We start from the raw sequence: 25421 nt of genomic DNA on the forward strand, positions 1-25421 counted from the left end.
CATTGTTATTCTGCTGTCTCAACACAACAGACTATTCAGAAATCAAATTTGAATTTTAAAACCACAACATTTTGCATGGAACCCGATAAAACCATGAAGGCGAGTCGTACTCATGAACATGGAAACAAGAGCAGATATACATCTTTGTATTTTTTTATACTATAAACAAAGTTGACATTTAAATGCTGGAATAAAATTTGGTAAAAACTTTCAATTATACCAAATTTGAGCTTTGATTAGTTCAGGTAAATAAACATCAAACAAAATTAAATGTGAAACACTAAACCTGGCAAAGGTTTTCATATAACACAATATTTTCTTTTTTTTTGTCACATCCCAATTTCAAACTAAACTTCAGTGAGTTTTCCTGAAATTTATCCTGTTAGACCAACACAATATGTGGCATAAATGTGAAGTGGAAGGAAAAACAGACGTGATTTTTACATTTCTGCATGTGTGCTGCTCAGCCTATTATATTTTAATACAAGATCCTGAAATACTTTGTGCCCAGTTGGTTTATGGTTATGATTACGAAATAGAGTCTATGTGTGTAATTTAGTCTGAGTTGTTACAAACCCCTAAACACACATTTCTACCCACCTAATTGTATTTACTATCAAAAATGTATTGACTTGAATTCATTTTTGTAAATGTATTTATGCGACATTTAACCCCGACCACAGCAGGTGTAGTACTGACCCTAACCCAACCAAAACCTGATAACACCATACCTAACCATGACCTCTGACCCTAAACAAGGGGGTTCACTGTAGTACAGCTGGACTTTGGTCCCTCTAAGGACCGGATGTTCTGTTGGATCAGCTGATCCTGTGTGTTTTGGTCTTAATGGGTCTTTTCACTTTGAATTGAAATTGAAAGCAAACAACTTTAAACTGTTGTTTGCATGAACATTTAAAAATGACACCTGATCAGACAAATTACCGTTGAAAGTGACTAAAAGTCTCTGAAGCTTCATATGGATTTATTAATTAGAGAAACTTCATGGCACCATGTTTCTGTGTCGTTTTGTCTTCATGGACTCGTCTGCATTTGTTTACATGTCCAGTCCAAAAGAAATGTGGAACCAGAAATGTTTATTTCTCATTCTTAGACTTACAAGCTGTTCTTTGTTTAAACTGAAATTATTTACATGATGAAGCTTATTATAAAGCACAATGCCGCTGTCAGTCTTCAGTTTACATGGAATTGTGTTATGATGATATGATCAGTTTTGCCTGAAACCAACTTCCTTTGTTCCTCAAAATAAATGTATTGTTCTTATGTAAATCATTTAATCTGCTGGACTGACAGCAAAGAATTCCCATGAACTGAACATGAATATTATTTCAAAGGAAAATGTTTTGCATGTGGATCCTGCAAATGAAAAGAAGGAAAACTCAGATAAAAATAGTATTATTTTAATATTTTCTGATGCATGTGTGAATTTATCACAACTACATTGTGTAGATATTAAACCTCATTAGTTCATCAGTAACTCTTACCTGTGGAAGGTGATCTACTCTTACCAGTGATCAATTTTAATTTCATTACCAAATACAAGAATACATTCAGGAAGGGAGGATAAAGAAAGTCGTGTTACTGGTTCCACTAAAACAAGTAACACATGTTGTGTCTATTTGGGACAGAAACACAGCAGGTGTGTCCAGATAACATCTCTGTTTATCATTCAGAAAATATTTGCATGTCTTACTTCACTATAAATTTACTTCAAGACAGCAGAGAGCACAAGTTCTGATGCAGCTCTGAAGAACTCACTGAGGTTTCATCATCCATCTTTTGGGTACAAAATTTTAAATTTACTTCTATGCATGTAATATTCTTCTAAATGACTGAAAATAATGATTTAGCACTTTTAATTTTAACATGTAATGAAGATAAATCTGTTTATAGCAGAGTTTAGATATATTTGGTGCATGAACATTTATCAGAAGAAACTAAAATATTTCTAATTAGAGACTTTCTGTTAGCCAAAAGGCAAATTGATAAGATGCACAGATGTTAGAAGGATTTTAACTTCCACACGTTCTAGTTGTTTTCTGTCCTTTACACTTATTTACTTGGTTAGTATCATAATTTACTGGATGAATTTCTTTTAAATTTGATTACTGTGTACTTTGGTATATTGGTGTCATGCACTTATGTTGCTGGATTTTACGTTTTATATGTCAGTTATAAAAAAAATGCATTTAAATTAATATTTACTTAAAAACATAACGCCCCACCAAAACTGTATTTCTCTTTTTAAGGGTCTTAGTAAAATGTCTATCACATAGTTTTTTTTCTAAATGTTTAAGTTTATTTTAATAATTGTAAAATGACTAAAAGTGAATTATTGAATCTTGTTTAAATCTTCTGCTTCATTATTAATACCGACTCTCCTTGGCAGGTTCTGTTGTGAAGATGGATTATAATGCAACGTCTTTCATCCCAAACTATAATAACAGCAATAACAGCTTTAACCACAATAACTCTTACAACAACACATTCCCAAATAGCACCAACTCTCCATATCCATATCCATATCCAGATGATTTCTGCTGGCGTTATGGTGGAAATACGACACTGTTTTCCATAATATTCATCTCCATCTGGGGTCTTTTAGCACCGCTGGCCATCTACTGTCTCTACTCTCAGGTGTGTTACAGAAATAAAACAAAATATTATTTTTTTAGCTACTTCAGACTGAATATGCTTAATCTTTGCTTTTGTCTGACTTTAGAAGGACTTTAGCCTGGACTGTTATGTTAACAAAGAAAAGTTTCAATTTTTTAAATCAAAACAAAAATTTGACAAAAGCAAAATTTCTAAAAATTCAGCATTTGTAAAGCAAATTTCTTAACTGAACAGGAACATTTTTGTTAGCTGTTTTGCTGTTTTTTATTCTTATTATTACTTTATTTTAATTTAACCCTCGTTTTCTGCAGATCCGAAGTGAGCGTGTGGTTCCAGTTTTCATCATCAACCTGCTCATTTCAGACATCATTCAGATTTTCTGTATGATTGTGAAAGTGGCAAATATAAATGACGGTTTCATACATAATTTAGTCATCTATTATGTCTACTACTGTGGTGTGATGGCCAGTGTTTTCTTCATGACCTTCATTGGCATGGAAAGGTAAATTAGTTTTTTGTTTAGCTTTTTTACCAACGTTTCTCTTTGTATTACTGAAACTTCCTTTGTTCTATAATTGTTCTTATGATTTACAGGTATCTGCTGATTGCCTGGCCTTTTTGGTACAGATTCCAGCGAAAAGTCAAAGTTTCTGCATCAGTCAGTGTTGTGAGCTGGATCCTTTCTGTTTTTATTAGTTTAAATAATGGAAACTTGCTGGGATCCCTCCAGGTTCTTCCCCTGCCCCTGTTAATATTCTTCCTTGTGTGCAGTATTAAAGCCCTGTCTGCATCCCATAATGTCCCACCTGAAGAAAGACGACAAATTATAGCTGTTTTAACTTTGGTGTTGATTGCTTACATACTGACATTCTTACCACATATTATTTTAGAGTTTTTGATGATGGGATTCGGGTTGTTGTGGGATTTAGACTTTACCACATTCATAAACTTCCTCAATGTGTCCTGCACTTTAATGCAGATAAATCCTCTGACAGATTTGCTTCTATACATTCTCATGAAGAAGTGGCTCCTTGACAAACTGCTGGCCCTCCTGTGTTGCTGCAGAAAGACTAACAGTGGGAACCAGCAGACAAACGGCATCACAGTAACAACATGATGCTGGTCGGCTTCTCAGGAGCAGAGAGAAGCAGAGAATAATTCCTGAAAGGTAAAATTAAGACTAAAGACATAGATATTAAATTCTGTACATAATCAATAAAGCATCTAATATTTTTACCAGCTTGCATATAATTTTTTTTTCATTATCAAATCAACTATGGATCTTTAGAATGATGTAAATAGTTTATTAGTCAAAACATGTTTAACATTTGTCTAAAATACTTTTTCTTTTATAGAAAAACCTTGTTTTTAGGAAAACAATTGTTTAAAAACTATCAACATATATTTTACCATGACTGTGGCACTGGGTCTCTATTTAGGAATTATAATTTATGTAAACCTTTTATACTTTAGAACATGTGAAAGTTTTTACAAAACATATTTACAGGACAAATTGTTCATTTATGCTTTTTTGTTCTTGTTTTTACCATAATTGTGTTTATTTCTGTAGAGTTTTTAGTGTGATGGAAGTAACTGCTACGATTAAACACAAAATAGCTTTGAGAACATAAAAAACTTGTATAAAGATGAAATTGTAAATAAGAAAAATACAAAAAACTCACAGATCTCATACTGAAAAATTGTTTTAATTTCAGTAGGCAACACAGAATGAATGACTGCATAACAGGTTGATTTTAAAGTTTGTGAAACTTTATTTCACACAGAAAATAATTTTAGATAAAGTCCAAAAACATTTTTATTAGTGAGCAACAATGAGACTTAAAGGGGGATTAAAGGAAGAGTAGTGACATCCTGGGAGATTTTATATAAAGGAAAGATTTGGGAATGACATGTGATGCAGGTAAGATAAGATTTGGAAAAGCTGTGGAGGGAAAAATGGGAGAAGATGGGAATATTTAATAGACGTAGAGAATTCAGATTGACATGAAAAAAACTCCAAACTAAGGAGAAAAATATTAATATTGATCTGAGAGGAAAAACTAAAATAAACCGAGAACAGAACACGAGAGATAAACATAAACCTAAAGGCATGAAATGAGATGGAAACACCTTAGTAATTATAATAGAGAGAAATTAGCTGAACATTGTGTAACATTTAAAACATATTTACATAACAAAGAAATGTTTAAAACTTAAATGGAAGTTAAGACCAAAGCTGAAACACTCACAGATCACAATGTGACCTTTCACATAGATGTACTGTTTTTTTCTTTTCAGACATTTTCACTCTCAGTCTCTCTGTCAGCTTCTTCCAAATTAACTTAATATTGTTTTCTGATTAAACAAACATGGAAGAAACATTTGTTCTTTCTTTCTTCTCCCCAACAAATTATTTGTCTTGTTGGCTTTGTATGTATTAAACATTGAATATCATTATTATTTATGATATAATATTATATAATGTGAATCATGAAAATGAGTATGAAAATAAATCAATAAAAAACCTTTGGTATCAATCTTGTGTTCTATTTTTATTTTAATTTTTTTTTACCATTTCATGAAACAAAAAAGTAGTTGTAAAAGACATAAAACTGACCTAAGGGTAAAGATCCAAGCAGTTAGTGTTCAGGATGTGTGGGGTCTGCAGGGATAATATTTTTTAGACTTTATTGTTAATAATGACTCTGTCTTACCAGCTTAAGCAGCATATTCAAAATTTATTTTCCAGGCATACGGTTCCATTTGATGGCAAATTCAAGTTACTATTTTACTTTTTACTTACTATAAAAATGCTGGATATCTCAAATATGACTTAAATAAATTTGGATTCATAATTTATCTCATTGAAACTGGGTCTAACTCCTGACCTTCCCAACATTCTTCCTTCAGGAAATTAGCTGAGAATTAGCTGGTATGATTAGCTCAGCAGATGTGCAGTTCCACCAGGTGATTGCTAATTGCTGCTGGCTAGTCTGAAGGAGCTGGATGTGGGCACCGTGGTGCAGGGATGGTCTGTGAGGAGCTGTGATTTAAAGGCAGTGCTCAGTAAACCAGGTGTCTTACACATCTGAATGGTTGCCATGGAGATTCTATTCTTACTGGCCATATTTTTACAATGTTTAATCACTTCAAACTTAGTGGCACATTAGTTTTAGTATGTTTTATGTGAAACTCAGATGGAGTTTCAGACTGAGGGACGTGGGCCGTTACTGGAGACATGAAGTTCTGCAGGAGGGGCAGAACTAGAAAGATCCAGAAAGAACTGCCCACCATATTTTAGCTTAGGATCCATGTGCAGCACACTGAGTGATGAGGGTGAGGCGGTGTTGGCCACCTCACAAGGGGGATTGTCATGGAAGTATGACTTTGTATCCTTTCTCTATTGATTTTATCTGCTTACACGCACACTGCTGCACTCTTACACAACCCTAACCAACACATGAGACCAGTTCCAGTCACACAGAGTCATTGGTAACAGATAAGAGCAGGCAGACGCCCCTTAGCCTGTGCAGAGTGAGGCATAAATAAGAGCAGAGCTATTCTTTAACTCTGAGTCAGCCTGAAGATCTGCTGAGTGGAGCCCAGTGACTGACTGCTTTATTAACTGAGCTTCTGTTCCAAAAAGAGTTTGTATTTCACACTGCGTCATTAAAGATTATATATTTTTATACATAACTGATAATCGTCGTATTTCTTAAGGTTGAATGGAGACAAAGTAAGACTCTCACCTGAACTTTCACCTGAAATAAATATCTGGGGGTTGTGCAGACAGGAATGAACCTGGGACGCTGCTGCGCACACACACACACTCACACACGCACACACACACACACGCACACGCACACACACACACACACACGCACACACACACACACACACACACACACACACACACACACACACGCACACACGCACACACACACACACACACACACGCACACGCACGCACACACACACACACGCACACACACACACACGCACACACACACGCACACACACACACCCACACACACCTATACAGGTATATGTGGTTTAGCCTGCCTTTTTCGCCAAACAGGCCCGGTGGTGGTTTAGATGGACTACCCTTTCCCAAGTAGCTAGAGCAACGAGAGATGGCTTAAAACACTGCAAAAAATCTGAAAAAAATTTAGCTCACTTTAGGTTTCAGATAGCAGCTACACAGCCTTTGTTTCAGCAATCTGACACCATGGTGGGTTATATGGACATCAGCAAATTGTGGTTTATGAGAACAAAACAAAGTAATGTGAGGACTTTAAAGGGACAACTACGTCATATTTAAAAACCTGCTGATTAGCATAAACACACAACCTGACAGCATACAGCATTAACAGAACATAATTTTATTAGGTAAATATGACCAAATAATTCACTTATTTTTCTTTAAAAAATAAAAGTACGCCTGAAATTGAAATGACCAAAGGAAAATAAAAAAATTTAAAAATTTAAGTGCTGCAACAAAACATACAGAAAAGTAAAATTAGGGTGCAGAGTGTTACCAAGTATTCTGAATATAAATAAATAAGTAAAACAATGTTAAATTAAAATTCTGCCACTTTTTCCAATATTTCTTTATGCTGGACAACAAAAAAATGTCTCACCATTAGAAAAAGAGCTTTTCTGCCTATTAACACGACTACATGAAAACAGCCTCTATGTCACGGGACTTTACAGATAATATTATTTGATAGGCAACAAAAAAATCTGTTTTAGTAGCATGAACAAAACAGAACCCTTTTGAATAAATGATTACTTCACATAAAATCTAGAGCTTTTTCTTTTGTGTCTGCCTTTTAGCAGTTATTCCACGGTTTCTCACAAAGTCCCTGATATTTTGTGCTGTTCTTTGAGCCAGCACAGGATCTTCAACCAACTTGCAGTGATTGCACTCATTTTTAGTGGCAAGTTTTCCTTTACCTATGTGAGCTTTAAAATGCCTCATAACAGCAGAAACCTCAGCACTTGACCAAGGGTTTTTTGGTTGTCTTCTGGGTGCGCCAGAGGAGGTCTCTGAAGAAAAAAAAAAACGTAAAGAGAAAAGCAGTTTATTAAAATATAAAATAAAAACATGCTACCTTTACACAGGATAACAACCTTACTACAAAGTTTAGAAAAAATATTGTCCAATCATGAAAGTAGTTTAGCTGTAGTTTGTGAGAACAAACTACAGCCAAATGAAACCAGACAATGAAAAGTAATAAGTGACATGATTGCTATCTATGAAAATGGCACTCCAAATTTGTAATAACCTTAACCACATTATAATGGATAGAGAGCATAGAGGGGTTATAAGCTATGTATGGAGAGCCTTATTAGTGGCCAGTTGCATCAAGATGGCTGCTGGGCAAGCATGTTTGTAAGTTTGTCTACAATCGACTAACTGAAAAAGTGAACAGAAATTTGGAATACCAAGCTTCAAAAATGTGAAATTACTGGAAATTGAGTGGAGAAGAAAGACAATAAGAAATGTCCAAGCAGAAACAAAAGGAATCTTCCAAAGGGAGACATGTGGACAAAAACAAGTTGCTTCAGTTTAGCTTTATTCTTTGCTTGTGCTCAATAAATAGCTTATTTATTGTTGAACTCCATGTCTCCCTATCTTTTATTATGGCTCAAAGAGCCGGTCATAACACTCTTCACTAGGTTGGCACATGTCTCAAGCAAATGGCATATAGTTCCAGGTCATCTGGACTGCATGGCCTTTAAGCATGAACTAGTTAATATGGTCAGCTCAATAGAATCATGCTTTAACTAAATGTAGCTAGGAGTTGGGATCAAAACACAGCATTAATAGGAAACTTGACTTGCCTTCAACAGGAGGGACAGTTTTCTCTGCTGTCGATGACACTGCTCCCACTAAGACATACAACAGAAGTTAAAAAAATGGGTAGACAAAAAGTAATAGCATCTTTGGATTCAAGTAACATACACAAATCATCCATATTCTTGCTTTGCTCAGGTTCCACAAGTTCCTCAGGTTTCACAGGTTCCTCAGGTTCCACAGGTTCCTCGGGTTCCACAGGTGCCTCGGGTTCCACAGGTTCCTCGGGTTCCACAGATTCCTCGGGTTCCACAGAATCGCTACCATCCGAGTCACTTAAATCCTCCTTTTCTTCATCCTCACTTAGTTCTATTTCATCTGAAAGTCATTATTAGAATACTTTCTAAAGTGAATGTGTCACACAGTAGAAATTTGTTTTTACTTTTTAAGTGTGGATTTTATTGAGTGTTTTTTCGCTGCATGTTTTTATTCACTGTGGACTCCGAGAACTAATAGCTGATGCCAGTCACCTGTGCGAGGTGGGCGTGCCCATAGGTAGCGTACCTGGAACCTGCAAGACGCTGGCAGTGTGTTTTAAAAGGCAGAGGACTTCACGTTGGAGAAGAAGGAAGAAAGAGCAAGAAGAAGGAAGAAAGAGCAAGAAGAAGGAAGAAAGGGCAAGAAGGAGTAAGGGAAGGAAGAAAAGCAAGAAGAATCTAAGAAGGGTCGTGACGGAGGACTGCGACCCCGAACGAGTTGACAGCGGAGATGCAGTCAGTGGGAACGACGTGTAGAGCCGACAGTGGGCAGAGGGGGAACTCTGCCCTGGTCGGTAAGTAACGTTTCCACTGATTATCCGCTGATGACCCTTGCTGGGACAGATAAGACTTCCGCTGTTTAGCGATCGCTCTCCTGGCCAGGTGCTTTTGTCCCAACAGGACGCCAGCGGGGCGGAATCATGAGGAGCGCAGGATTTGCCGTCCTAACCGGATGTTGTGGACGTGGACCCTCTTGGACAATTTTAGTTGGCTCTGATCGGAACCTTTTAGTACATTTTTTATTGTGATTTTTACAAGAAGAAAACGGAGCATTTTTATTTTGTTGGGGAATAAAACAAAAACCTAACTAATTGACCTCTCCTCCCTTGGTGCTGTGTTACTGTCTCCCTCCTTGTTATCCGAGAACCTATAGTTACCAGCTGACGTTAAGCGCGGCCGGTCTACATAATTTGGCGTTGTTGTTGGCAGGATAACAAGCTCGGGAACAGTGTTCAGCACCTAAGGTGTAAATTTAACAAAGAAAAAAAAATGATGATGCCGGTGTATCCTGGTGCTCCTTGGGTACCAAAGTATAGGGGTTCAGACTTTGATGTCTCCTATGGAGATTGGAAAGGAAAACTTAAAAAAAAAAGAGATTATGGAGGATGTTAAAACTTCAAATGAGAGATCTTGTGGAAGATGTTGTAAGTGAAGTTAAACCTCTGTTGCAACAGCCATTTTGGTCATGACAGATCTTTTCACCCACTATGCGTGGCCGGTGCCCACAAAGGATCAAACTGCACAGACTGCAGTATATGCCCTATGGGCTCATGTGATCCAAACATTTGGCTGCCCTGCTGGGGATGGTGGGGTCGAGCGGTTGAATCGGACTCTGTTGCATATGCTTCGTGCACTCGGGGCTGAGAGGCAGCGGAGGTGGCCGGAGTTCCTCCCAGAGCTGCTACAGGCATGCAATAACACTGTCCATGGTGCTACAGGTTACGCACCATCCTATTTAATGTTTGGGAGGCATCTGAGACAGCTAGTGGATGTGAACCTGGGTGTTGACCCAGAGTCCCTCTGTCATGACCTGAAGGGGTGGGTTAGGGATCATCATCAAAAGTTCTTTTGCCTATGAAAGGGCAAGGCAGAACAAGAATAGTGCAGCCACCCAAAATAAAAGGGTTTATGACAAAAAGGCTCAAGCCCTGCCGTTAGTCCCAAGGGAAAGGGTGTGGGTAAAAGACTGGGACAGACAGGGCCAGGGAAAGCTCCATCCAGGTTGGAGTCCTGAACCACATGTTGTATTGGAACGTGTGGGTGACACAGGTGTGGTTTATAGGGTATATCCAGAAAAGGGAGGGAGGGAAAAGGTCCTTCATCGGAACGCATTGAAGTTGTGCATTACCCCTGCAACGGTTAACCACTCTCCTGCTCCAGAAGACGACCAGGAGGTGCAGACCCTGGTTGAACCGCCATTTTATTGTGTTGTTCCTAATGTTCCAGCTCTGCAGGATGGATTACCTGACCTGCGGCGCTCAACAAGGTCGAACTTTGGCCAGCCCCCTGTACGGTATAGACTTTGAATAGTGTGCCAGGGACTGGCACAGTTAAAATATGGGGAGATGTCACACAGTAGAAATTTGTTTTTACTTTTTAAGTGTGGATTTTATTGAGTGTTTTTTCGCTGCATGTTTTTATTCACTGTGGACTCCGAGAACTAATAGCTGATGCCAGTCACCTGTGCGAGGTGGGCGTGCCCATAGGTAGCGTACCTGGAACCTGCAAGACGCTGGCAGTGTGTTTTTTAAAAGGCAGAGGACTTCACGTTGGAGAAGAAGGAAGAAAGAGCAAGAAGAAGGAAGAAAGAGCAAGAAGAAGGAAGAAAGGGCAAGAAGGAGTAAGGGAAGGAAGAAAAGCAAGAAGAATCTAAGAAGGGTCGTGACGGAGGACTGCGACCCCGAACGAGTTGACAGCGGAGATGCAGTCAGTGGGAACGAGGTGTAGAGCCGACAGTGGGCAGAGGGGGAACTCTGCCCTGGTCGGTAAGTAACGTTTCCACTGATTATCCGCTGATGACCCTTGCTGGGACAGATAAGACTTCCGCTGTTTAGCGATCGCTCTCCTGGCCAGGTGCTTTTGTCCCAACAGGACGCCAGCGGGGCGGAATCATGAGGAGCGCAGGATTTGCCGTCCTAACCGGATGTTGTGGACGTGGACCCTCTTGGACAATTTTAGTTGGCTCTGATCGGAACCTTTTAGTACATTTTTTATTGGGATTTTTACAAGAAGAAAACGGAGCATTTTTATTTTGTTGGGGAATAAAACAAAAACCTAACTAATTGACCTCTCCTCCCTTGGTGCTGTGTTACTGTCTCCCTCCTTGTTGTCCGAGAACCTTTAGTTACCAGCTGACATTAAGCGCGGCCGGTCTACAAATGCCATACATAAAATTATATCTAAGCACTACCAAAATTAGGCTTAAAACGCGTTTTGTATTTAGTAATATGTTCTAACCTAGAGAATCACTATTGTAATATTTTCTAATAATAATAATTTATTTACATCCATCAATTTTACAAATATTGGTAATGTCAGACAAGTTCTACTAATGGCAAAAAGATCACAAAAAAAAGAATTTAAGCAATAACCTTCGATTTCAATGTCATCAAGGGATTTCCCTTGCAGGGTGCATATTTGTCCTTTCTCCATGGACAAAAGGAGCTTAGAAATCTTTGCCAGTTGTGTTGTTGGCACAGGTAAGCGATAAAATTCCCTGTGGACACGAATATCATGCCCCAGGAAGTCAGCCACCTGGTCAATTTCGTTATTTTTGAGGTTGAGGACTTGTGACAATGTGGCAACATGCTTCCTGAGTTGTGTGGACCTTAGGAACTCGGGATGCTTCGCCCCACATTGGCTTCCATAAACACGCAAACAGTCTTGGCCCCTGTAGTGACTTTGAGATCTTGGTCGGGCAAAAAGAAAGATGTTTGTGGAGCAAACACCACATTGCTCTCTTTTGCTGACCAGCAGAGTCAGAGCATCCACCACATCTGGAGAAAGGAGAACCGCAACTTTTCGACCTCTTTTTCCAATTATTTCAACACGACTGAAGTAGCTACAGAGCTTTTTTTCAACCTTGGACAGCCCAGCAGCAACATCTTCATGGAGCTTGGAGTCATCCCTCTGCTGGAAACCTCTGAGATGCATCTTTGAGACTTCTCCAGCTCGTCTTCGATTGAACACAATGACCTGTGCAAGAGTAACTTTTGCAAGTTCTGCATAATTCTGGGGACTGACCTCATCTTTCAAGTTAGAAAATGCATTTTCTCCAGATTTCTTAAGATACCTATGAAGACTCTGAACATCTTCTGTGAATGGTAAGGTTAATGGCTTATTATATTTGTCATGACTCAAAGTGTTCAAGGCAGTATGTGACACTAACTCAGACCACTTGGATGTATACAGCTTTTTGAAAGCGTCTGTTGACTTAATCAGTTCTTCATCTTCTGCCATGAGCGCTCGGCAGTGGATAATGTCACTGATTTTGTGTAGTGTATGTCCTAGTTTTAGTGCAAGACTTGGTGTTTGGTATGAATGCTTTTCTTCATCAAAACCACAGACAATCTTTACTGCCTGGACAACTCTTTGGAAGTTAGCAGGTTTCACAGCTTCCTCCAAGTTATGTACAGAGAATTCAGACCGTAGACATATTAACAGACGTCCAATTTCACGGAGCTTCTGTCGAATGTACTCATACTTGGTAGGGTCTTGTCCATGTCTGTTGTAGAGAGACTGGGCCAACTGAATAATGGTCAGGTCATTTCTCACAACTGTGGCTACATCATCCTGCTTCATGGGACCGAGGAGCTTCCAAACCCCACTTGAAATCTCCTGACAGAATGCAGACTCTTGAGCCATAGCAAAACCCAGTACTTTGGTTCTTCCAGGTCCTGGGTTCAAATCTTCATTTTGTGGCTTACAGGGGCATCTTCGGACATGTCTCCATAGTTCCTTTCGAATATACATACCTTGGCAGTACATACAATGTATAAATGTTCCAGTCTTTGCTTTCGCTTTTGGCTTTCTCTTTACTTTCAATGATCCTTTCCCACTTTGTAAAACCTCAGAGTTATGTTTGAAGTTCCCCTTGTTTCTCATTTTCTCTAGAAGAACTTTGCGTTCTTTTGAGTCTTCCGGAAGGGAAAAACATAAGCAATTTCAGCATGTGTCTTGTGGGTTTTTAAATGGCGTGAAATTTTGCTCTGTGGTCTACCACATACAAAGCAGAAGTTCTTAACACCCATAATATGCTGTGAGGATTCCTGTTTGTGAGGCTCCTTTTGACTTTTTGGTTTTTTGTTTGAGTCTTTTGTAGACTTGACTGGGCTGAATGTTTCAAGTGTGTCATCACCCATATCATCTGTGTGAAATGGAGGCCAGATATTTGATGTGCTAGGTTCAACCACAGAACTTGAGTCTGGCAAGAATGAAGCGAGATCTGGTATTGTTGGGTTTCCTTGAATTTGTCCAACTTTAGACTTGATGGGCTGAAAGGGGATGCTAATATCTGAGTCTTCATCAGTTTCTGCAGATTCTGAATTTGGTATGTAGTCCATATCAGACTCATGGTCATCATCTGACATTTCACATTGTTTGGAAGGTGATGTGTTGTTGTCGTCATCTGATGAGGAGTGAGCCATGGAATATTTAAAAAGTTCTTTTGCCTGAAATTGTGGGAAATATAATTTATGTTATAATTGAGACTTACAAGGCAAAGCTAAAAAAAAACTTATGTGGACATTCACCTGGGTTCTGTCATTTGTAATTTGTTTAAGGCAATATGAATGCCAGACTTTTGAACAACCTGTGAAGAAATTTAAATGTAAAAAAACAAACAAGACAAAAAAAATCAAAATCTCAAATAAGCCATTACACCTTATTTTAAGATCACAAAGGTAAATATGGATTAACAATTATTTTTTTAAAATGTGCAAAATTGAACTTTTTGGGTAAAATTTTATGTTCCGTTTTAAAAAAATATTAAGGGTAAAGATTTTAAGGTACTTTGAAATCTTCCACTGCTTTGAAAGTCACCATGATGATGTACATTTCATTGTATTTAAATCTATATACTCACTTCTGAAAATGCTGAAGTGAGTGTCAACCATGAAATTTGTTCATGGTCGACAGTTCAACAAAGACATAGATCCTATTTGCAGCACTTTTTAATTCAAATACAAATTAACTAAATATATTACCTTTACACTGGTAGCCAACCCACTTGAATGAAGAACAAGGACCAAAACACTGAATACACTTCTCCAAAGAAGATAATGTTGTGCACATCAGGTGATGTTTTTGACACTACAAGGAAAAGATTAAACACACACATATACATATATATATAAGAGTTAGGGATATTTATTTAAAGTATATTCAATATTGGGTAATGAATGAGAACATATTTAAAGAGGGTGCAAATCATAAAAAATAACTTTTCCTGCAAACTTTTAAATTGTTAAATTAAAAATATTATGTGGTAAAGACGCAGAGAAGACAAAATCTTTATATATATTTTTTTTCTAAGTATGACAACATTTAAAATTGTATTCTAATATATTCTGGGATGTCAAGTCAACATTTGTCAGAGGTCAAACCAATATTAACAACCTCACAGGAACTAAAATAAATATTTTTATCAATTCAATAACGCCAGGTCCCCATATACAATATGGTCCTCCTGTATCACATTGGGGCAGTTGACCATGAAACACACACATACACACACTGAACTTGCCACCTAAAAACCATGACATAAGACTGTCCTTACAAACCAATGTCATTATAAACCACATGACATTCAGGTCCACACACACACACACACACACACACACACACACACACACACACACACACACACACACACACACACACACACACACACTTAAGTAGAACAGATTGGCTGAACTGACATCATTTAGCTACACTTTAATCATAAAATACCTCTGAATTGTTGGGAAGTGAATCCAGGACTGAATCTGTCTCGTTTGGGACACTGGTTGTCATCTGATCCGGGTCATTTTCAGCTCTCACCTGAAACAGAAAATAAATAAAGGTCAACACCATATTCCCTTTGACTTATTTACGAAGATATCCTCAATTAAGTGATGGTGCCCTATGACAGCAAACACCCATGAAAGGTAACTAGTTTTAAACCCAGCCAAAATGTTTGGTAAAGTCAAAATAAAAAAAACAAATTCTGTACCTGTTCTGTGTTGTCAGTTGTAAAAGTTGAATGAGTACAGTCAGGACTTTGAGACATTTCTTTCTCCAACTCCTGTGAAAAAGAAGGAAGAATGATTATTTTTTCCCCACAGAAGAATTTCTGCGATGTTGTAGAAACAATAGTTTGATGTTTGACCAAAGCGTTTTGAATTCTGGAAGCAGCTTGACAGAAAAACTCTTAAGAAACAAGTAGAATGATAGCAAACTTTAACAAATATTCAAAATGTTATAATTTCAGCAGCACTGACCAAATTGAAGTCTGATTCTGTGGTTAAATTAAAGTAAATTTCACCAAAATGTAATGTATTTTCTTTAACTATTAAGAAATTTAAATCTTTATTCTCCCAATATTTTCTGAGATGCCAAGTCAACATATATCAGAGGACAAACCAATATTAACAACCTCACAAGAACCAAAACAAATGTTTTTATCAATTCAATAACGCCAGGTCCCCATATACAATATGGTCCTCCTGTATCACATTGGGGCAGTTGACCATGAAACACACACATACACACACTGAGCTTACCACACTGAGCTTACAAACTGAAAACCATGACAAGAGACTGTCCTTACAAACCAATGTCTTTATAAACCACATGGCATTCAGGTCCACACACAGACACACTTAAGTAGAACAGGTTGGCTGACTGACATCATTTAGCTACACTTTAATCATAAAATACCTCTGAATTGATTGGGAGTGAATCCAGGACTGAATCTGTCTCGTTTGGGACACTGGTTGTCATCTGATCCTGGTCATTTTCAGCTCTCACCTGAAACAGAAAATAAATAAAAGTCAACACCATATTCCCTTTGACTTATTTACGGAGATATCCTCAATTAAGTGATGGTGCCCTATGACAGCAAACACCCATGAAAGGTAACTAGTTTTAAATCCAGCCAAAATGTTTGGTAAAGTCAAAATAAAAGCCCAACTTCTGTACCTGTTCTGTGTTGTCAGTTGTAGAAGTTGAATGAGTACAGTCAGGACTTTGAGATGTTTCTTTCTCCAACTCCTGTGAAAAAGAAGAAAGAATGATTATTTTTTTCCCACAGAAGAATTTGTGCGATGTTGCAGAAACAATAGTTTGATGTTTGACCAAAGCGTTTTGAATTCTGGAAGCAGCTTGACAGACGAACTCTTAAGAAACAAGTAGAATGATAGCAAACTTTAACAAATATTCAAAATGTTATAATTTCAGCAGCACTGACCAAATTGAAGTCTGATTCTGTGGTTAAATTAAAAGTAAATTTCACCAAAATGTAATGTATTTTCTTTAACTTTTAAGAAATTTAAATCTTTATTCTCCCAATAGGTTCTGGGATGCCAACTCAACATTTATCTAAGGTCAAACCAATATTAACAATCTCACAAGAACCAAAACAAATGTTTTTTATCAATTCAATAACGCCAGGTCCCCATATACAATATGGTCCTTCTGTATCACATTGGGGCAGTTGACCATGAAACACACACATACACACACTGAGCTTACCACACTGAGCTTACAAACTGAAAACCATGACATGAGACTGTCCTTACAAACCAATGTCTTCATAAACCACATGGCATTCAGGTCCACACACAGACACACTTAAGTAGAACAGGTTGGCTGACTGACATCATTTAGCTACACCTTAATCATAAAATACCTCTGAGTTGTTGGGAAGTGAATCCAGGACTGAATCTGTCTCATTTGGGACACTGGTTGTCTTCTGATCCTGGTCATTTTCAGCTCTGATCTGAAACAGAAAATAAATACAACTCAGCACTATATTCCCTTTGACTTATTTACAGACATATCCTCAATTAAGTGATGGTGCCCTAAGACAGTAAACACCCATGAAAGGTAACTAGTTTTAAATCCAGCCAAAATGTTTGGTAAAGTCAAAATAAAAACCCAACTTCTGTACCTGTTCTGTGTTGTCAGTTGTAGAAGTTGAATGAGTACAGTCAGGACTTTGAGACGTTTCTTTCTCCAACTCCTGTGAAAAAGAAAAAGGATTGTCTTTTTTTTTTCCTCAGAAGATTTTCTGTGACTTAGCAGAGAACAATAGTCTTATGGTTGACTTAATTGTTTCGAATTCTGGAAACAGCGTAAAAGATGAATGATGGCAAACTTTAACAGATAGTCAAAATACTACAATTTCATAAGTATTGACAAACTGAAGTCTGATTCTGTTGTGAAATTCAAAAGATTTTCACCAAAAAGTTAATGCATTTTCTTTAACTTTTAAAAAAATTAAAATCTTTACTCTCCCAATATTTTCTGAGATGCCAAGTCAATATTTATCAGAGGTCAAACCAATATTAACAACCTCACAAGAACCAAAACAAATGTTTTTAATCAATTAAATAACGCCAGGTCCCCATATACAATATGGTCCTCCTGTATCACATTGGGGCAGTGGACCATGAAACACACACATACACACACTGAGCTTACAAACTGAAAACCATGACATGAGACTGTCCTTACAAACCAATGTCTTTATAAACCACATGGCATTCAGGTCCACACACAGACACACTTAAGTAGAACAGGTTGGCTGACTGACATCATTTAGCTACACTTTAATCATAAAATACCTCTGAATTGTTGGGAAGTGAATCCAGGACTGAATCTGTCTCGTTTGGGACACTGGTTGTCATCTGATCCTGGTCATTTTCAGCTCTGACCTGAAACAGAAAATAAATAAAAGTCAACACCATATTCCCTTTGACTTATTTATGGAGATATCCTCAATTAAGTGATGGTGCCCTATGACAGTAAACACCCATGAAAGGTAACTAGTTTTAAATCCAGCCAAAATGTTTGGTAAAGTCAAAATAAAAGTAATTATTTATTATACATTTGTGGGTAACTGGTTAATTTGCACTGCAACGTCTTGTACAGTCAGCCATCTATTCTTGTGAAAAGAAAGGTAAAACAAAGGAGGTTCAGGTTTAAATCATCATTATTAGCGCATTTCTTAATGAACATAATCTTAAGATTCATAAATTTTGATTTTTTTAGTACCTTGAGTCGCCATGGCCAGTCTGAGTCCCCATAATTGTACGTAATCTCTTCTCCCTGATTGATATCTCGAGTTGCAAATAAACACAAATGTGGCTTCTGTTGCACAGTCAGATACTTCATTTTGGTATTTGGGCTGATATTGTCATCGTTTATAAGCCTTCCAAGAGAGCCATCTTCTTTTGCTGCATCAACACTGCAAATATATAACATTGCATTTTAAATATAAACATATTCATTTACATATATGCCATTCTAATTAGACTTCTGATACAAACATACTCACCACCAGAGTTTTCCATTAAAGTAGAATTCAAACAAGAAAACTTTAAGGTTGTCATGGTAAATTTTCTGTCTCCTCTCACATTCCTCTTTACTTATCAGTTCACCTCGATACTCACACAGAAAGTCTCCTTTCTGAAAAGAGGTTGTGGCAAAATACCACGGCCTAATGAAGAAAGCAAAAATAATAGTAGAAAGAGTAAACAATGTATAAATGATTGACTGTAATTAAACCACCCCCCAAAAATACCCAGGCATTGGGTATTTAAAGGCATTGATGTACTTGACGTCAAGCCCCACTTTGTCCGTTTTGGTATCAATATAATATTTGGCATCTTCCTTCGGTTTTATGCGTCTTCGCCTCTGCATGTTTTACTGGCATGTATGAAAAGTTATAACAGTCAAATAAGGAATTACAGGCTTCTTTATAATTCCTACAAGCTTTAAAGCTAAAAATTAAATTATCACTATGGAAACATGTTATACATGCAAGACACATACCTCAGATAAAACACCAACACTATAATTTATTTAATCACTGATTTAAAAAAGTGCTTTACCATCTACAAATAGTTCATACAATGATCAGTGTTCAATATATTGAGGTTCAGCCAGTAGTACAGCCTTACAAGAATACTTGAGCCATAATTTAAGGAAAAAGGCTGTTTTTTTTGCACAAATGAATTTTGTTAAGTCCTATTCATCTTTTAGTCAGTCCTGCATCTCTGCCTCAACACACCTAAATCAAATAATGTCAGAAATCTGGAGAATTTGGCTGCATGTGAGGTTATTCAGCTAATTAAGGTACAAATACACATTTAAAAATTGAAGAACGACTATGTTTGCCTGAATTTGAGGACTCCTGGTTTATACTTTCAGCATTTAAGTTGCTGAAGTCAGCGAAGTGATTACAGTACACAGCTTTAAAGCCATCGGTGCACCTGCCCTATTGCATCCATTTATTCAAACAACAATTAGTGCTTTTCTAAAAGATTAACAAGTTTCACAGAAACCTGTGGGTTTACTTCTTATTAATTTCCTGCTTGCTCTTCAGCAGGACCGATGGCAATCAAGCTTAACGAGCTTAACAAGCAGAATGTCACTAGCAGTTAGCTAACATAAAGCAAGCAATTTGCCAATATCGTTAAATATAGTGATGAAAACCTTAGTCTATCACCCAGTTTTTACCACTAAAAGCTAAGTGGTACCTGTTTGGGGTATGGTACCACACAGATACCATCTACTCCAAACATCGTCAACTTGTCAAACACGTTTCGTCTAACTACGAAGCTAGCTCTCCTAGTCAAGCTAGTCTCTTACTTTAAAACACTCTGAATAAAAACTATACCGCTTCAGGTAGGTCTTTTCAGTCATAAAAGTATACATATCTAAGTTACTTGATGTAAATATCCAAAATATGTTGGTTAGCTTTCATGTCACCTAAATTAAAATCTAAAATAATTCATTTTGCTCAAAATCTCTTACATTTGCAGTTATTTACTTGCAAATAACTTTATCTAGGCAAAATGTATTTTTAATTTACAATTTATGCTTACCTGTGCAGAGTTATTCCACCAACATGTCCATATTGAGAGCTGCGGCTTCAAATGGGGATTTAATTTTTAAAAACCTGGCGTCTGGGACTGTTTAGTAATCAGACACGCCCACAAGTTTTTTTCAGCCAATCAGATGATGACCGGCTAAAAGCGCGCGTAGTGTATGGAAAATGTGTGTAAAAGTGCAATTCATACACACCGCCGCTTGAAATCAGGCAGCGCTGTGTTATACACTGGAATACACAAATCTCAGGTCACATGGTATAAAGGACAATTAAAGAAAGTGAGATATCACGCTGTTTATTCACTGAAAAGTACAAATATATGGTCCACATCATGCAAAAACTGGCATAGTTGCTATAAAACTTTAGATTTATGAGAAAAAGTGTTGTTTAGATACTCAAAATTTTAAATACACTCCTTGATTTATGAGGACATCAGCATTGTCCTTGTATTACCCTTAGGTCCGCGTAACGTAAGTGCGTATTCAGGTCAAAAGGCAGGATAAACCACGTATACCAACGCACGCACACACACACACACACACACACACACGCACACACACACACACACACACACACACACACGACACACACACACACACACACACACACACACACACAGCACAAAGAAACATTGTAGAGTAGCACATATGTCTCTAATTAATTAGGTTTTGTTTTATTCATTATTTTTGCATTTCTTTTTCAAAAGGATTAATTTTTACAACTACAGATTTCTGAGACATAAATAATTTCTTGTCTGGAAGTATTGACTCTTAATCCACATATTGAAACATTATTATTATTATTATTATTATTATTATTATTATTATTATTATTATTATTTACGTTTGAATTTATTTCCACGGCAACGTGGTGTAGATGCAGATGCAGGATGTTTAGATAACTGTGTAATAGAAAAACAGAGAAATGTAAAGCAGATCACATGTAACATGTGAACAGATTATATCAGGTTGTTAATATGGGTAAAATAATCTGGAATTATGTATTTCATTAATCACTCATAATCTGCTGCTTCAGTTTTCCTTCCTGCAGCTGCAGAAACACACCAGGAGGTTTTAATGGAGTCTTTGCACATAAAAACTGACAGAATTAAATCCAACCTTTACCTACAATGTCTTATAGATTATGGACTGGACAGTCTGGACAGTCTGGACTGGACAGGCTGGACAGGCTGGACAGGCTGGACAGGCTGGACACTCAGAAACACATTTTGACAAACTTAAATCTGCTCACATTAATTTGTCTAGTTCTGAGAAATGTTTATCTCTCTGACTTCCTCACCTCAGTGCGGTGAAGTGAGTGGCAGGAAGTCGAGTTAATCACCAAAATGCAAAGACGACATTTTGAAGTTGAAATTATTGACGTGTCTTTATTATTGCATTATGCTTCTTTTTATATAATCTACACAACAGCAGCTTAGTTAGTAAAACATGATGGATGTTAATGAGTCGAATGTAAAGCATTTGATTTGTGTTCAAAACCCCAAAAAGCAGATTAGTTTTTTCACAGATTCATGGTTTTTACAGTAAATATAAAAGTAGACCAAGCGACGCCTCAGATCACATGGAGGTAAAAACTGTTTACTGAACCTGAACATGAACTTCAATCACATTGAAACTGATCTTTATTTACACTGAACTGAAAGTATTTCATGAAAATAAACTTCAGCTAAATTAAATGTAACATCGCTGATTTACATTTAACGTCAGTCGAGGTGTGAGATGCTTTCTGCTCTTAATGCTCGACGAAAATATCAAATTAAAAAGGAAACAAATCACAGACAGAAAAAACTTAATGCTGCCGTTAATTTTTCTTCAAACACAATTATATTTTTAATTCAGTTCAATTAAATTGATTTGACAGGAACAGACACAAATGTACATAAATAAACCAAATAAAACAGCAATTCCATCAAATATCATTGTACTTATAGTGTAAGCTAATTTACAGCACTTTGTTTAGCGCACGTTAAGTAAAACTATAATATCTTAAAAACATATTTTAAACTATTGTTAAGGATTAAAATGTATTTACAGTCCAGTCACTAAATAATTTATTTTTGCTTTAAACTGATCAGATTCACAACAGTAATTTTAGTTCAAACAAAACTAAACAGTTATTTACAATTTATCAGCTCATTGTTACAATTTCAGGAACTTTAGAAGATATTTCTGCACCAATGCAAAAAGGAGAAAAGCTATTTTTTTCTTTTAAATCACAATATATGGTGTTTACAGTGTAAATGTCTTAAAATACAAAAGTTAAATGGAAAAGAAAACACAGAATGACTAATCAAACCACATATTTATAAGAAGCAAAATCAAAAATAAGCATCTCTCTCTCTCTCTCTCTCTCTCTCTCTCTCTATATATATATATATATATATATATATATATATATATATATATATATATGGGCTGCACAGTGGCGCAGTTGGTAGAGCGTTGCCTTGCAGCACGAAGATTCTGGGTTCGATTCCCGGTCTTTCTGCATGGAGTCTCCATGTTCTCCCTGTGCATGGTGGGTTTTCTCCTGGTACTCCGGTTTCCTCCCACAGTCCAAAAACATGACTGTCAGGTTAATTGGCCTTTCCAAATTGCCCCTAGGTGTGAGTGTGTGTGCATGGTTGTGTGTCCTGTGTGTCTCTGTGTTGCCCTGTGACAGACTGGCGACCTGTCCAGGGTGTGCCCTGCCTCTCGGCTGGAACGCTAGCTGGAGATGGGCACCAGCAACCCTCCCGACCCCACTGAGGGGCAAAAGTTTAAAACAATTTTCATAGCAGGTCTGCAATATATATATATATATATATATAAACTGCAATTCAATCTTTGAATTTTTGGGATCAATGTTTCTTTTACCTGAAAAAAGGGCAGATTTGCATACATGTGTTTTTGTTTTTCATATTAATGATCATTATGGCTTTGATTCATCTAAAAAATCTCAGCTGTTGTGTTTCAGTCAAACTGATGAGCTGCTGCTGTCATTTGCTGCAGCTGTTTCCTTGCTGCAGCAGCAGCAGAGACGCATCAGCAGCTTTATGAAAGGCCCTTTGGACATGAAGGCAAACACAATCAAGTCCATCACAGGACTGAGAAGACTCAATGTGAAAATGATCTCTGTGATCAATGATGACTCCATTTGCCCGTAATATCTATTCATATTTTGATATAAATATAAGTGTAAATAAATAAAGTAAGCGCATGTTGGAAAAATAGTCACTATGTAATTAACCAGCATCAGAACTAAAATTCCTATGTTTCTGCATTTCTCTTTGACGCGCATTGAGGACGATTTACACAGAGACCTAAGAGTTACAGCAAGAAGGATGGTGGTCACCAGGGCAGCAAGGAGCAAAAGGCAGATTTGGAGTAAATCACGATAAAAAGCGGTTAAAAGAAAGACGAGGACACCAGAAAAAATCCATCCACAAATACTGACAGTCACAAAACCTTTACAGCGTCTGATGAAAAGACACTGTGGCTTGGACATGTAAAGGAACCTGAAAGAGAGACGACCTTAGCATCAGTACACAGACGTTTACACACAGCCTCTTTAATATATCTGATTCATTACAGTTTAAATAGCCTGAAACATGTTCGTACCTTTCCAGAGCAAAGATCATCCTGAAGGAAAAACTGGCCATCCCACTACGGATGTAGGAAATAAAAAAAGCAGACAATCTATGAGGACCAAATCTCATCATTTGCAAAAAAACAATCAGAGTGATGATCTGGATCAGATTGGAGACGAGGAGGTTCACATAGTACGTAGCTGGAATGTGATCCAAACGGACCTGCAGGAAACAGTCAATCAGAACCCAGTTAGTGGCTCCGCACATAAAACCAGCAACGATTTATCCAGGAAAAGGGTTGTGGTGTCTTAAAGATGTACAAATATTAAAATTTATCCCACTATGAATGAGATTAATGAACCTGCTGTTACATCTGTGGTTTATTTTGCTATTTGTTGTAACAACATGAGGAACAATAAGAGATTGTAAGTTTTTCATTGATCCCATGAAATAAACAAGTTTTTTATAAAGAGATCAAACATTTTGCAACACTCATCGGTTACTCACTGTGCAGCACAAAGCGATGACCAGAAAGGTGAAGGGTAAACACACATGAATGTTGATCCAAATCATCACATCCAGATACTCCGGATAAACTTCAAAATCCTCATCTGGATAGTTATATCTGGGTCTTGGAAAGGACATCGTTTATTCCTTTGCTGCAAACTTTGATTTAGACTCTCCACCTGTGATGTGGTGAAAACATTTTATTCTAAAATTCTGCTGTTTTATCAAACTGGTCTGAAGTGACTTGGACCAATCAGTGTTACAATCAAATGAACTGGAAAACATTTAAATGCTTTTGCTCTGTGTTGATTATTTTTGAATGAGTTTGAAATAGTTGTAGTTTCCAAGCAGTTTAAAAGTTTCAAACTGAACCCTTCACATCAAATTCATCTTTATTTGCTCCAAACATAGAAATAAATCACCAAAATCTTTCTCACAAAATAAAATGATGCTCTTCTGATTATTGCTGCATTTTATTTTTCTAAACATTTTTATCAGTAAAAGGTTTTTACTCACAGCTCGTCCTCGGCCCTCCAGCTCGGCTGATTGGTTTAAATCAGTCGCAGCGTTCAGAGGTTTTCATAGCAGGTCTGCAATGAGGAAACCGGCACGTTGTGGATCATTCACTCCACCTACTGATGCTAACAGGGACTAAAAGGTTTTTATCTTTTGTGTTTAAAACAGCGAGGATGATTGTTTATTTCTTTGTTTAATAATTTACTTAATTTCAGCAGATTAATCGGTCAGGCACTGAAACCCCCCTGCTGTGTGAGACTTTCACTGACTTCATGCTTCCAACGTGAGCTAATAAAATAAAGATTATTAGCTCCAGCTGCTAAAATCAGTCAGTACCATCAGAAAGCAAAAGTCTCTAACTGACCCTTTTCCACTGCATTTATTTTACAGACTTGGTTCTTATTGATGTTAACACATCACTGCTCTTGTACTTGTTTTTATACTTTTAATAAATTGCAGTTA

The 25421-nt window shown here is 37.1% G+C and overlaps 2 protein-coding genes and 1 long non-coding RNA gene across 4 annotated transcripts; 1 reads left to right on the top strand and 2 right to left on the bottom strand.

The window, feature by feature from the left end:
• Positions 1-1755: 1755 nt before the first annotated feature.
• Positions 1756-5083, top strand: LOC145555131 (mas-related G-protein coupled receptor member X2-like). Its single transcript, XM_081616513.1, has 4 exons — positions 1756-1801; positions 2408-2655; positions 2946-3136; positions 3229-5083. The coding sequence occupies exons 2-4, from the start codon at positions 2422-2424 to the stop codon at positions 3749-3751; spliced, it is 948 nt and encodes a 315-aa protein (XP_081472639.1). The 5' UTR covers positions 1756-1801; positions 2408-2421; the 3' UTR covers positions 3752-5083.
• Positions 5084-6461: 1378 nt separating this feature from the next.
• LOC145555114 (uncharacterized) lies at positions 6462-18164 on the bottom strand. 2 transcript variants are annotated; one of them, XM_081616486.1, is made up of 11 exons: positions 18078-18164; positions 17402-17473; positions 17141-17230; positions 16432-16503; positions 16171-16260; positions 15464-15535; positions 15202-15291; positions 14457-14562; positions 8603-8812; positions 8482-8529; positions 6462-7683 (listed from the first exon to the last, which is right to left on the bottom strand). In XM_081616486.1, exons 1-11 carry the CDS (start codon positions 18138-18140, stop codon positions 7439-7441), a joined length of 1158 nt encoding a protein of 385 aa, XP_081472612.1. In that variant the 5' UTR covers positions 18141-18164; the 3' UTR covers positions 6462-7438. The 2 variants fall into 2 exon arrangements, with proteins under 2 accessions (XP_081472612.1, XP_081472611.1); XM_081616485.1 differs by lacking the exons at positions 6462-7683; positions 8482-8529; positions 8603-8812 and adding exons at positions 12282-13922; positions 14004-14062.
• Positions 18165-22838: 4674 nt separating this feature from the next.
• LOC103477169 (uncharacterized) lies at positions 22839-24914 on the bottom strand. The gene is made up of 3 exons (XR_014091226.1): positions 24444-24914; positions 23968-24158; positions 22839-23864 (listed from the first exon to the last, which is right to left on the bottom strand). It is a non-coding gene; the product is annotated as an uncharacterized LOC103477169 (long non-coding RNA).
• Between the last annotated feature and the right edge of the window lie 507 nt (positions 24915-25421).

This window comes from Poecilia reticulata, chromosome 15 (genome assembly GCF_904066995.2).
Source record: "Poecilia reticulata chromosome 15, P_reticulata-male-v2, whole genome shotgun sequence".
In the NCBI taxonomy this organism is placed as follows: domain Eukaryota; kingdom Metazoa; phylum Chordata; class Actinopteri; order Cyprinodontiformes; family Poeciliidae; genus Poecilia; species Poecilia reticulata.